At 60.8% G+C, this 13,345-nt stretch overlaps 1 protein-coding gene across 1 annotated transcript in view; it reads left to right on the top strand.

Annotated features, from left to right (window-relative positions):
• Positions 1-12,184, top strand: part of NIBAN2 (niban apoptosis regulator 2) — a 46,924-nt gene extending 34,740 nt beyond the window's left edge. Inside the window, exons 4-14 of the mRNA XM_036329600.1 lie at positions 632-737; positions 1,944-2,111; positions 6,688-6,803; positions 7,381-7,485; positions 7,586-7,748; positions 8,769-8,956; positions 9,736-9,891; positions 10,395-10,511; positions 10,704-10,811; positions 10,965-11,076; positions 11,556-12,184. Of these exons, the coding sequence (XP_036185493.1) occupies positions 632-737; positions 1,944-2,111; positions 6,688-6,803; positions 7,381-7,485; positions 7,586-7,748; positions 8,769-8,956; positions 9,736-9,891; positions 10,395-10,511; positions 10,704-10,811; positions 10,965-11,076; positions 11,556-12,184 (1,968 nt within the window). The remainder of the gene's footprint in view (positions 1-631; positions 738-1,943; positions 2,112-6,687; positions 6,804-7,380; positions 7,486-7,585; positions 7,749-8,768; positions 8,957-9,735; positions 9,892-10,394; positions 10,512-10,703; positions 10,812-10,964; positions 11,077-11,555) is intronic.
• The last annotated feature ends 1,161 nt before the right edge of the window (positions 12,185-13,345 follow it).

Below are 13,345 nucleotides of genomic sequence, written 5' to 3' on the forward strand. Positions count from 1 at the left end.
AATGGTCAGACACCCTGGGCTCTGGAGGCTGACAGTCCAGGATCATGTCCTAGGTCCCCGCTTACCAGCTGTGTGAACTGGTGGCTAATAATGGCACCCATCTGCCGGATTGTGCAAATTCTGTGAAACGAAGCATGCGGTACCCGTAGCACAGTGCCTGGTAGGTAGTGAACACCTGGCTGGGGTACCTGCTGATAACAGAGGCAGTGGTCGCAGTAATGATAATAACCTCCGTGTGCTTACTGTCCCGCTGTGCCGGCACCGTGCTAATCATTTCCTGTGGATTATCTGCTCAGTGAGGTGGGGGTCATGACTATCCTGGTTTTATGGATGAAGACCCTGAAACACAGGAGGTGGAGCAACCTGAACTTCTGCATCACACAGACGGCACTCGGTGGTGCCAGGATTTGAGCCCAGAGCCTGGGTTCAGGTCACTATACCAGGTTGACCCTCGTCACCGGGTTGGTTAGACTCCTCTTCCTCTTTCCTGTGTGTCTCTTCTTCCTTCCCCTCTTCTCCTCCCGCCTTGGGCAGCAACACAGAGGAGGGTCCTGGAGTCAGAGCTGGAGATGGGATTGGCTTGGGCATTACCTGTAACCCTCAGGGACCGTCTCCCTCGCCCTCTCCGCAGGCCTATGAGCGGCATGTGCCACCCCGAGCTGTCATCAACAGTGCAGGCTACAAAATCCTCACCTCCGTGGACCAGTACCTGGAGCTGGTTGGCAATTCCTTACCAGGTAAAGGAGCACCCATCCCAGGCCGAAGTGCCCTGCACAGGCCCAGGGATTTGGCCCAGGGAGAGGGCAGCCCTGATCCCGGAGCTCCAGGCTCCACGTTTGCAGAAAGACCAGCTGGGCCTGGAGCTGCGGGCAGGTGCCCAGCATGAACTGAGCCCCAAGACAGGAGGCCCGAGGCCACGCAGTGAATCCAGGCTGGACCCGTGCCCCCCCCTGTCCCCGGGTCCCCTGCTTCCTGAAGCTTATGGTCACAGCTGTGCACTGGGGACCTCACTGTCTATCCTTCCTCTTCCCTGAGTCCTTGAGAGACTCCCGGGAGAAGACGATCGGGGTGACCCTGCTTTGTAAACTGCTGAGTCAATACTGCATTTTCCAGGAGTTATTCTCCGAGTCCTGTGCACCCCACCTTGTCACAGACCCCCAGAAGCCTTACAGGGGCACAGCTGCCTCTCAGGTGATCCCAGGGAACTAAAGAGGGGAGGATGCTGGCCTGGGGGGCAGCATGGGCCCCTACGTGGGACTTGCGAGTACAGCGCCCCTGGCTGAGAGCTCAGCTGGAGTGAGCATTCCTGGATCCCGGCCCGCACTCTGGTTTTGTTTTTGCTGTGTCTTTTTGGGCAACACCGCACTGAGAAGCCTGACCTTGGGGTGTTGTGTGGACCCCATGAGGTCTGTGTGTGCCGAGCCCAGCCCCGGGACACAGACAGAGCCAGGGCACAAAGAAGAACCGTCATTGTTTTGTTATTAACAACAGCGGCGAGGTCGCAGCCCAGGACCCCTTATCTCACTGGATCTCAAATATCCATGCAGACAAAATAAAGAGAGAAAAATGCCTTTTTATTTTTCCTATCCCCCACCCCCAGGCCTCCCTTCCCCCTTGGACATTTAAGCCACACTTTGGCCTCCATAGCTAACATTCGAAGGGAAACCCAAGAAGGCAATGCTCGGCCTTTGAACCCGAGGGCTCTGACCCTGTGTTATCAGTGCCTCCCACAGGAGCTCAGACCTTCCCCAAGAGGGGGTGATGTGCTGCATCACCAGCTCTAAGAAATGGGCCTAAACAGACGCCGGGGCCCCGTTAGCCACGCTGTGGAGCACAAAGAAAGGATGCTGCCTCCCCTGCACAGGCAGCCCTCTCTGGGCTTGAGTTGACCCTCAGATCGGAACGTGCAGAGGGCAGCTGCTCAGGGGGTACTGTCTACACAGGGATCACATCAAAATCAGGCACTGCCCCCATCCTGAAGTGCCCCACGCAGTTCCCACTCATCCTCTGGCACCCGTCTGCACGGCACTACTACTTCTGCATGATGACGGAGGCCGAGCAGGAGAAGTGGCAGGCTGTCCTGCAGGACTGCATCCGGCACTGCAACAATGGTGAGTGGGGGTGAGGGGCATCACCTGGGTTATATGTTGAATGGTGACACCTACTGGCTGAGTGTGTTATGGCACCCCTGCTCTATGAGCTATTCTCTTTTCCTTCCAGACTTGTAAGAAACCATGGTGATGCTACCCTTAACCTTCTTCCTTTTTTTTTTTTGTCTCCTCTCTCTCTTCTCTCTCTCTCTCTCTCTCTCTTAACCTTCTCCCTTGATGTAAACAATTCTGTGTTGCCCTGACCAGGTGGCTCAGTTTGTGGGAGCATCGTCCTGTATACCGAAAGGTTCCAGTCAGGGCACATACCGAGGTTGTGGGTTTGATCTCCAGTTGGGGCACGTGATCTATGTTGATTTCACATTGATCTCTCTCTCTCTCTCTCTCTCTCTCTCTCTCTCTCTCTCTCCCTCCCTTCCTCTCTCTCTAAAATCAATAAACATATATCCTCCGGGTAGGATTAAAAAACCCAAAACAAACAAAAAAATAATTCTGTGTTGTTCTGAACTTGCTGTCAGAGGGGCGTGATTGTTATGCCCTTGGACCCAGGATCACAGAATCACAGTCCGGATTCTGCCACCTTCTAGCAACCTGACCTTAGGAGACTGACTTACTCCTGGGAGCCTCTGAAAATAGGGATAGAATCCCTCCCCCGCCTGAGGGTTAGTGAGGATTCACAATGAGAATCCACTCAATGCTTGTAAAAGTGGTGTTTGTTACATCATTTTTTCCCTTACACTGACCCTAGGTGCTCGGGGAAGTTTACCTCCTCCCTCAGGGCCTCAGTGCCCTCAGCTGTGAAGTTATGAGGCCTCTTTCAGCCCACCCATTCATTCAGCAAACATTTGGGTGCTAAGGATGCCTCAAGGGAGGAAGAGGTGGTCCCAGCACCCGGGCTGCCAGCAGCTTGGTGGGGGAGACAGATGTGAAACAGATGAGAATGCCAGGGGTGATGAGTCAATCACAGCTGTGCTGGGTGCTGGGGAGGGAGCTGCCCGGGGAGCCTTGAGGGTGTGAATGTCCTGGGGAGGAGGGGGTACTGATGCAGTGTGTGGGGAGCTCTGTGAGGAGGTGATGGTTCAGCTGAGACCTGAAGGATGAATTGACCCTCAGCAGAGGGAGGAGAGTTCCAGACAGAGGCCGCCGCCGCGTAAGGGGAGGCCCAGAGGGGAAGCAGTTTAGAGGAGCCCTGAATTGGGGACAGGGTGACCTGAAATGGGGTTGCCGGGGACACTGTGGTCGGGAGAGCCTGCGGAATTGGATCAAAAAGGCTGTGATTGTCTTGAGGGGACGGTGGGGCCCTGAGGGAGGAACAACCCTGTCCCGGTCCCGACTGCCTTCCTAGTGACCTGGCTTTGGGGCAGCAGAGGGAGGCACTGTGCCAGCCCCGCCCACCCTGCGGCCCAGCCCACCTTGGACTGGGCTCCACACAGAGGTGGACGATGGTGTGGCACCCACGCCCAGAGGCGGCAGTCGTGGTGCCTGGGCTCACCCCACTTGTCCTGTAAACTCTCCAGAGCCGCCTCTGCCGTCTGGAATCTGCCAGGCCCCGCCGCCCACAATGGGTCTCCTGTTCCCAGGTCCCCCGGGGCTATGGGGCCAGGACTGGGTGGAGGCCATCTGGGCTCTGGCTGCTCAGCCTGGGCACCCTCCCTGCTCCTTCCTCCTTCCCTCCCTCCCCCTCCAGGTTTCTAAGGCTAATGGCTGACCTGGCAGGGTGACCCCAGGCCCAGTGGGGAAGTCATTGTTTGGGATCCCCTTTGCACAGTGTGGGGTTCAGGTAGAGCGCTTGGCCCAGGCCTGGCACATAGTGAGTGCTCAGCTGGGAGGCGAGGGCAGCCAGGGGTGTCTGTGCCCAGGAAGGGGGGAGGCCGGCAGAGCTGGGGAGGGAGAAGGGGTCCTGCTGCAGGAAGGTGGTCCAGAGCTGCCAGGCTGGTAGGCAAGCCTTTCCTCCACCCAGGACTGTGGGAAAGGGCTCTGCTTCCTTTAGCTTGGAGGCGGGGCCTGGAATTTGTGGAGCCTGGAATTGCTCACTGCTCCAGGGCTGCCAGGAAGTGGGGGGTGCGGGGGGGAGGGGGTGAGTGGGGAAGGAGACCAAACTGGGTGGGAGCCAGCTCATCCCAGCCTCCCCCCCTACACACACACACACATCCTGCATTCCTGGAGCAGTTGGGGGTGGCAAGAGGCAGCTAGGGCACTGAGCTGAGCCCTTGGGGTGGGCCCGGGTGCAGAGGTCAAGGCCTCTTCCTGTCTGCTGCCCAGGACAGGAATGCAGTTTCCTTTCTCAGCCTGACCCTGAGGACCCCACAGGCAGGAAGTCTCCAGGTCTGGCTGGAGTCAGGGAGTCTTGGGTCTGAGCCCTGATGCTGTGTGTTCTTGAGCCGGTGAACTGCCTCTCTGAACCTCTCTTCTCACTGCGGAAAGGGGGGCTGAGAACCGCCGTTCCTCGCGGGATTAGAGGAAGGGATGCGGGCGAGGTTTTGAGGCCTCAGCCCAAGGTCAGTGTCTTAGCTGGCTCTGGTGGCCTGGGTGGCTTAGACAGTAGGAATTCATTTTCTCCCAATGCTGGAGGCTGGACGTCCCAGATCAAGGTGTCAAGGAGTCAGCAGGTTTGTTTTCTTCCGAGGCCCTCGCCTTGGTTGCAGAGGGCTGCCGCATCCCGTGTCTTCACTGGTCCTGTGTGCGAGCCTTTTCTGAGTCAAAATTTCCCGTTTTTGTAAGGACACCAGTCAGACTGGGTTAGGGCCAGGCTGATGCCTCATTTTCCCTTCATTACCTCTTTACGTCCCTGTCTCCTAATACCAATACCGTCACGTTCTGAAGTGCTGGGAGCTAGGGCTTCAACATATACATTTGTGGGGACACACACACTTCAGCCCCTAGCAGCCAGGCTCATGGGAATGGCTCAGGAGGAGTGGCCCTCACTTTTGTAAACTCGGAGCTCAGCATGCAGATCAGACGAGAGACGAGAGACGTCCTGGGGGTCTGGTTGGCCAGAGCCAGGCCCGAACGTTGGCAGCCTCCTGCCCGCGGCCCCAGCCCTCGGCCTCACCTTCCTCCTGCCTGCAGGGTTGCCTGTGGAATATAAATGCCCTGGAGTGGGAGAGGCTGCATATAATGCAGAACCCACACCTTTAGGCAAAACCTGGTCTCTGGGAGACCTTGCTCCCCCAAGAGCGTGAGCGGGTTGCTCTCCTGGCCCAGGTGGGCAGCACCCACCCCGGGCCTCTGCCTGATGCTCGGGCCAGAACCCCCTGCTCTGCCCCAGTCAGGTCCCTAAAGCGCTGGGGTGAGGTTTGCCCCGCCCCCCTGCCAGTCCAGGGAGCTGCCCCTGCAGGGCTGAGGGCTGGGCCTCAGTTTCCCCACCGCTGAGCCCGCTCCCTCCCAGCTCCGACAGGCAGTGATTCCTGCGGTCAGCCACATGTGTCGGGGAGGGGCCCTCCGCACGCCAGAGAGGGGCTTTTTCTCTGTGGGGTGACTCAGCCTGTAGTCATCGCAGCGGGAGGTGGGCACGAGCTGTGCTTCCCTTCCCTCGGCTCCGGGACGCCGCGGTCGGAGGCACGTGGCCAGGGCGGCCGCTGCCTGGCTCTGCGCTGATTAACCACGCTCTTCCCCAAGTCAGATTTTGCAACTTCCTGCAGCTGACACGTCCCCGGCACCCAGCCTGCAGGTTCGCCGCCAGCACGGGGGAGGTGCACAAACTCACCCGGGCCACCACCACCAACAAAAATAGAGAAATGGTATTGGTGGTATTTTCTAGTCAGCCCTGGACTCAGCGGCAGACCCGGCCTGCCCGTGGCAGAGGAGCAGGTCCTCGCCGCAGTTACGAGTCAGGTGCCACGCACCCTGAGCTGGGCTTGCGCTGTGGCCCCGCGAGCCTCCCGGTAGATGTGTGAGGCCAGGCTGGGTCGTGGTTCCCAGTGTTCAGAAGGGGAAACTGAGGCCCCCAGGGTTCAGTGACCTGAAACCAGGCTTGGCAGTCCAGGTCCCACGGGCACATTGTGAATCACATTCATTCACAGATGGTCTGTGGCTGCTTCCGTGTGTGCACGTGGCAGAGAGCATCTGCCTGCAAAGCTGAGAATACTTACTGTCGGGCCCTGGCAGGGAGCATGCAGGCCCCTGGTGTAGGGACCAGGGGAGGGGCAGGGGCGGGATGGGAACCCGGAACTCAGGGCGGCCTCTCCTGGGAGGATCAGGTGGCACCTAGTCCTGGCTCTGCCATCCCTGCCCTTGGCTGTGGGCAGGGGCCTGACAACTGAGAAGTAGGGTCAGTGACAGTGCCCATGTCTTGGGGTGGGTGGGAGGCCTTAAGGAGATAAGGAGGGTATGAAGGAGGGCTGCCTTGCTGCTGTCGGGGGTGGGTGATTATCCCTGTAGCTGCCACTGCAACTGCTCCTGCTCAGTTAGGACAGAGGCGGTGGGGGTTGCAGGTGTTGTGTGTATGTGTGTGTGTGTAGGGTGTGTATGTGTGTGCACTCCTGTGTGTGTGTGTGTGGGGGGAGGGGTGTTGGCTGTCGGTCAGTTGGTCTTGGTGGAGGCCGTTGGGCCAACCTCCTGTCTCCTTCCCTCCGGGCAGGGATCCCTGAAGACTCCAAGGTGGAGGGCCCGGCGTTCACGGACGCCATCCGCATGTACCGCCAGTCGAAGGAGCTGTACGGCACCTGGGAGATGCTGTGTGGGAACGAGGTGCAGGTGAGCTGGGGGGAGATGCTGGAGTTCCCCAGGGCCTAGAGTGCTGGTTGGGCACAGAGATGGGGCTCTGGGCGCTGCAGGCTTGGACAGAGACGACAACTCAGGTTTGGATCGGCGGAGGCCCAAGTTAGCCAGGCAGATGGAGAGGCTCGCTATTTTGTTCAGTCATTTCCTGGGCACCTGCCCTGGCCCACGTGCCCAGATGCCACTGTGAACAAGAGGGACACAGCCCCGGACCTCATGGAGCTCTCTGTCTAGCGGGAGAACCAGACAAATAAACACACACACTTCCATGCGCCGCCATGGGGGGGGTGGGGGGCGGGTGGTCCTGAGGGGAAGGCGGCATGTGCTAAGGCCCTGAGGGTGTGGCCCTGGAGCCTGAGGACCCTGCAGGGCACCCAGCAGAGAAGCTGAGGCCTGGGGGAAGGATACTCAGGAGAGAGGGCCCTGGAGACCTGGAGCAAAGGGCCACATGGCAAGGAGGTCGGGCCTGAGTGGCCGGGCTTGATGGCACCTGGAGAGGAGCAGCCTGGCCATGTTCCAGCCCCTGACCTGCACGGCTGGGCTCCGGTCCTAGATCCTGAGCAACCTGGTGATGGAGGAACTGGGCCCTGAGCTGAAGGCGGAGCTCGCCCCGCGGCTGAAGGGGAAACCACAGGAGCGACAGCGGCAGTGGATCCAGGTGGGTGGTGGGTGGTGGGTGGCAGGGCTGGGGGCGGGGCGGGGAGCCGGCAGCTGCCCAGCACCCTCAGCCCAGTGCTGACGCCGCTCTGTGCCCCCAGATCTCAGACGCCGTGTACCGCCTGGTGTACGAGCAGGCCAAAGCACACTTTGAGGCGGTGCTGTCCAAGCTGCTGCTGGCCCGGCCGGCCATGGAGGCCGTCATCCGCACCGACATGGACCAGATCATCACCTCCAAAGAGCACCTGGCCAGCAAGATCCGAGGTGGGCAGGCCTCCCGCGGGGCTGTCTTCCTCGGGCCGACCTGCTGGGACCGCCGGCCCCAGGAGCCAGGCGGCCCTCCCGTCTGTTTCAAGGGTCCATCTGCATTTCACAGCAACGACTCGATTCATTGATTGCTTTAAAAAAAAAAGGAAATCAAATCTGAGCCGTTGCTTTTCCAAGCTATTTCTAGACACCCAGACCCTGACGGTCTAAATGTTGTCAAGGAGGCTGAGCCCTCAGCTCATCTTCGGGCGATCACAGCTTCTCACATGTGTTGTTTCACAGACATCGGCTTAGCACGGTGATGATTCCCTTTCACCGAGTCCAACTTCTCTGTCAGTTTATGCTCCTTCCCGTGCTGCCCGATGGGATCCTTTCACTCCCTGTCACCATCACACCACGGCCAGAGTCCTCAGCTGCCTGAGACTCCTTCTGTACTGGCTATGTTCACTGGGAGTGGGTGGGCCTCCGAGAGCTGCCGTTCATTCTGTGGAACAAACACTAGCTGGGCAGAGGGGAGGGAGGGCCGTCAGAGCCCCCAGGGGGAAAGCGCCTGGGCCGGAGTGTCCTGGAGATGGTCCCTGCCACAGCGTCACAGCCTGCTACACGGGCACGCTGAGGCCGGCCACACCATTCCAGACAGGGTCGGGCTCAGCCTTTGCAAAACCCAGAGGCTCATTGAATCCACTGAAGTTTTTTCTTTTTTTAAAAAAAACAACAACAAATGAGCAAGACCCGAAGGTGTTCTCTCCCCGCTCTAGCTAAAGAAAAGCTGCCGGCGCCTCTAGGCCGCAGTCCTCTCGGTTTCTTGCGTCACCACTTAGAAATACGTCCCCGTCAAGTTGGCTCCATCATGTGTGTCTTTACTGTCTCAGAATCATTGTTTGCTGCTGCTGTCACCTTTGGTTTTCTTTAAAAAACACACAAACAAAACCCAACAGCCTGCCTTTAGCCTCGGGGGCTGGGAGGGCTGGGAGCTGCTCCCAGGGGCCTCAGCTAACCAGTTCCCTCTGGGCGCAGCCTTCATCCTCCCCAAGGCGGAGATCTGTGTGCGGAACCACGTGCAGCCCTACATCTCCTCCATCCTGGAGGCCCTCATGGTGCCCACCAGCCAGGGCTTCACCGAGGTGCGGGACGTCTTCTTCAAGGAGGTCACCGACATGAACCTGAACGTCATCAACGAGGGCGGGGTTGACAAGCTGGGCGAGGTGAGGCCTTGGCTGGGACCCGGGTGGGCCCCTCCCCTCCCGCGTCACCTGTGAACAGGGTCTGAGGGGTGAGTGCGCGAGGCTGAAGCTGTTGGGGGCCGGCATTAGAGGAAAGGGGTTACCTAATCCCCTGCCACCAGCCTTTCTAAGCCATGTGGGTTGTAAAATAGCAAAGAACAGAGAAGGGAGGGAGGGAAGGAGGAAAAGAAGGAAGGAGAGGAGCAGAGAGGAGAGGAGGAAGGAAGGCAACTGCAGAGACGAGGCATGTGACTGTCAAGGTAGATGTAAGTACGTGTGAGCCATTCATGTGCCCCACAAGCAGAGACAGCCCGGCTCTCCCTGTTCCTCAGTTATCTGGTTCTTGGGGTGAACGCCCTTCCACAGACCCCATTTGAGCACTCGGCTGCCTGGAGCCCCACATGGCTGTCAGGTGAAGGGAGACTCGATCCTATCTTAGCCTCCTCTCTATACTTTAAATTGGAGAATCTACAGACAACATAACCGTGGAATTTGAGAACCAGAAAGGAACTTAGAGGTCAGGAGAAACCTGATTTTGAGGCTGAGGAACCTGAGGCTCAGAGAGGGTGAGTGCCCTGGCCCAGGTCACCCAGCGCCCAGAAGGGAACAGGACCCAGCTCCCAGCTCCCAGGTTGTGCTGCTGGACCACGTTCCTCCAGCTTCAGATCCCCAGCTCCGAGGGCCCAGGCAAGGTGTGGGTCGGGGGGTGCCTACCGTGCAGGTGGCCCCAGCTCAGGTCCCGCCTCCCTGCCTCCCTGCAGTACATGGAGAAGCTGTCCCAGCTGGCGTATCACCCCCTCAAGATGCAGAGCTGCTACGAGAAGATGGAGCCGCTGCGGCTTGACGGGCTGCAGCAGCGTTTCGACGTGTCCAGCACATCCGTGTTCAAGCAGCGAGCCCAGATCCACATGCGTGAGGTGGGCCAGAGGCTGCTCCCCGCACACCCCTCAGCCCTCTCCCTCCCACAGCCCCCATCTCCTGGCAGAGTCCCCACCCCCGGCCGCACCCTCTTCTTGTGCGCCCTGCAGCCACGCCCAGCTCCGCGTGCTCCCCTGCTCCGGTCCATGTGTTTGGAACACCTGTCCCTCTGTTCACCTGGCTAATTCGAACTCATCTTTCAGGTCTCAGCTTAGAAACCCCTCCCTCCATGAAGCCCTCCTTACTCCCCAAGCCCCTTCCTGCAGGGCCCAGGACCTCGGTTTCCTATTCCCTTGAGGCAGGGACTGCCCGTGCCCAGCCCTGTGCCAGCACAGGGTAGACACTCCGTGACGCTGTGAGGGCGGGAGCGCAGTGAGCGAGCGCACACGCCACCCGCTCCTCCCGGCTGGCTGGGGACAGCTGGCTGAGGGGCCCCTCGGAGGCACGCAGCAGGGGCTGCGGTCACGCGGGGCCTTCACGTGCCCCCTGGTGTGTCCCACAGCAAATGGACAACGCCGTGTACACCTTCGAGACCCTCCTGCACCAGGAGCTGGGGAAGGTGCCCACCAAGGAGGACCTGTGCAAGTCCATCCAGCGGATCCTGGAGCGGGTGCTGAAGGTGAGCGGCTCTGCCCCGGCCCTGGACCTGCCCCAAGTGTGGCCGAGCCCTGCGTCCAGTCCCGGTGGGAGGCGCCGCCCACCCTCTGGTACAAATGAGGATGCTGAGGCCGAGGCCAGACCACCGGCCTTCCGTCCTCCTGCCAGGGCCGGGGGCCACTGGCTCAGAGCCCCTTCTCCTCTCTCCCGGCAGAAATACGACTATGACAGCAGCTCTGTGCGGAAGCGCTTCTTCCGGGAGGCGCTGCTGCAGATCACCATCCCCTTCCTGCTCAAGAAGCTGGCCCCCACCTGCAAGTCGGTGAGCAGCCCTGCCGCCCCCCCCCCCCCTCAGCCACTCCTGGTCCTGGCAGCCGGAGCCAGCCCGACCAGTGCCCGGGCTGGGTGGAATCGCGGACCCTCTGCCTCCAGGCCCTGACGGCCCCCTCTGCCCCTTGCCCGCCTCACCTTGCAGGAGCTGCCCCGGTTCCAGGAGCTGATCTTCGAGGACTTTGCCAGGTTTATCCTGGTGGAGAACACGTACGAGGAGGTGGTGCTGCAGACGGTCATGAAGGACATCCTGCAGGGTGCGTGCCGGCAGCCAGGGGGCCGCTGAGAGCTGGGGGGCGTGGGGGGGGGGTCGTCCCCACCTCCACTGGGCTGGGATTCTTATTGTCAGAAGGGAGACGGAGGAGGCCACCCAGAGGCCTTTCTCGTGGGGTCAGCGAAGCTGCAGACCATCATGGGGTGTATGCTGTGGGCCGGGTAGGCCCGCTGTTAGCTGTGCAGCCACAGGAGGGGAGCGCCCAGTCTCTGTGCCTTCGTTTCGTGGCGTGTCAGATGAGTGACAGGGTGGCACGGTGGTTGCCAGCTTGGGCTTTGGGTTAGGGTCATGGCTTCTCCTTCCTAGCTCTGAGGCCTGGAATAAGTCACGTCCCAGTGACAGCACCCGCAGGCCGTGGGGAGGGCTCTGGGGGTGATGCCGGTCACATCTGGGCACCGTGGAGGGTGTGGTGGCTGTGGTCCCCGTGGCACATGTGCTGATGCCGCCCGCTTGGCCCTGCAGCCGTGAAGGAGGCCGCCGTGCAGAGGAAGCACAACCTGTACCGGGACAGCGTGGTCCTGCACAACAGCGACCCCAACCTGCACCTGCTGGCTGAGGGCTCGCCCATCAACTGGGGTGAGGAGTACGGTGGCAGTGATGGTGGCAGTGGGCGCAGTGGCAGCCCCAGCCCCGGTGTCCAGGAAGCAGCCACCATCTCGGAAAAGCGACGGCGTGCCAAGCAGGTGGTGTCCGTGGTCCAGGACGAGGAGGCGGGGCTGCCCTTCGAGGTCGGCCGTGAACCACCATCACCTGCGTCCCCGGACAGTGTCACTGAGGTCCGTGACCTGCTGGCCCAGGATCTGGGGGCTGAGAGCCCCCCGCCAGCCTGCCCCCTGCTCAATGGGGCCCCCTTGCCCACGATCCCTGTGCCCTCCTCGCCTTCGCCCTCCTCACCACCTGCAGCCTCCTCACCACCTGCAGCCTCACCACGGGCCTCGCCCCTCCAGCAACTCCCACCTGGAAAGGCTGTGGACCTTGAGCCTCCAAAGCCCAATGACCAGGAGACCGGGGAGCAGGAGTCCAGCCCTGGCGGCCGGCCCCCCATCCACACCACCACCGAGGACAGCGCGGGGGTGCAGACTGAGTTCTAGGCTGGTCGCCCCCAAGCTTCTGTTGGACGCGGCACACAGGCCCCTCCCGCTGAGGCACTGACAAGCTTGGCTCCTGGGATTTGGATTTGTGCCTCCGGGTGGGGGTGGGGCAGGGCTGGTGCGGCTCCTCGGGCTGAGCAGGGACAGGCCCACCTGAAGTCACTTTATTGGGTTTGTCACACTTTGTTGCTGTTTTCTCTTCTGTGGGGTGATCTCGGCTTTCCTGCTTGGCTAGGGGTTGAGCAAAGCTGAAGGGCCTGGGGAGTGCCGGGTGGCCCCAGTTCTCTCGGTCCTCCCTTCCTGCCTTTCCTCGTTGGCCCGTGTCCCTAAGGGGTCTTGCCATCCTTGCAAAGAGGGAGGCAAAGGCATCGTCTGCTGACTCAGAGCCCATGAATTTCCTCCCCTCTCATCCAGGGCTCACTGGAACCAGGAACATGGAGTGTCCAGGCCCATCCCTGGGCCCCACTCCCCTCTCCACTCTTCCAGGCTGGGCCCAGAGGCCAGTTTTGGAGTGGACAGTGGCCTGGCTTTCCCCGCTCTGGGTGAGGGGAAGTGCAAGGAGGGGTCTTCAGGCCAGAGCCAGTCTGGGGTGGGGGGAGGGGCCATAGGCCTGGGGTGGAATGAGAAAGGCTTGGAATGTGCTGGTCTGGGCAAGGAAGTGTCCAAGGGCAGGAAAAGGGCAGGAAAGAATGAGCCATGCAAGCAGGAGGCCAGAGGGCAGAGGTTGCTGGAGGCCAGGCCGGCCTTCAGGCCCTGTCTCCCGGTTCCAGCCTCAGCCAGCTCCTGCCGCCTCCTGCCCCTGTGCCCGCTGCTGGGCTGGGCCGGGCTGAGGGAGGCGGCACTGCTCAGGGGCAGGGCTTAGCAGGTGTGGATTCTGTCTTCCGAGGGCCACCTCCAAGGTACGGCTGTCCACCGCGGGAGCTCTAGGGTTCCTGGGGGTCACGGCTCCCACGGCACCACTGGTCGCCGCTCTGAGGGCTTGGGGTCAGGCTGTGGCTTGGCTGTTGCTGCCTGAGTCCCCAAGTCACCTCAGCCTAACATTCCAGGCCTGTTTTCAAATGTGAGTCACTTGGGGGCCCACTGTCCTCAGCCTCTTGTTCCTGGGGGTGAGGGTCAGGCCGAGGCAACCCCCAGCCTGGCAGTCCCCGGCCCCGCCCCTGC

Source organism: Myotis myotis, unplaced genomic scaffold (assembly GCF_014108235.1).
Source record: "Myotis myotis isolate mMyoMyo1 unplaced genomic scaffold, mMyoMyo1.p scaffold_m19_p_12, whole genome shotgun sequence".
NCBI classification, from domain to species: domain Eukaryota; kingdom Metazoa; phylum Chordata; class Mammalia; order Chiroptera; family Vespertilionidae; genus Myotis; species Myotis myotis.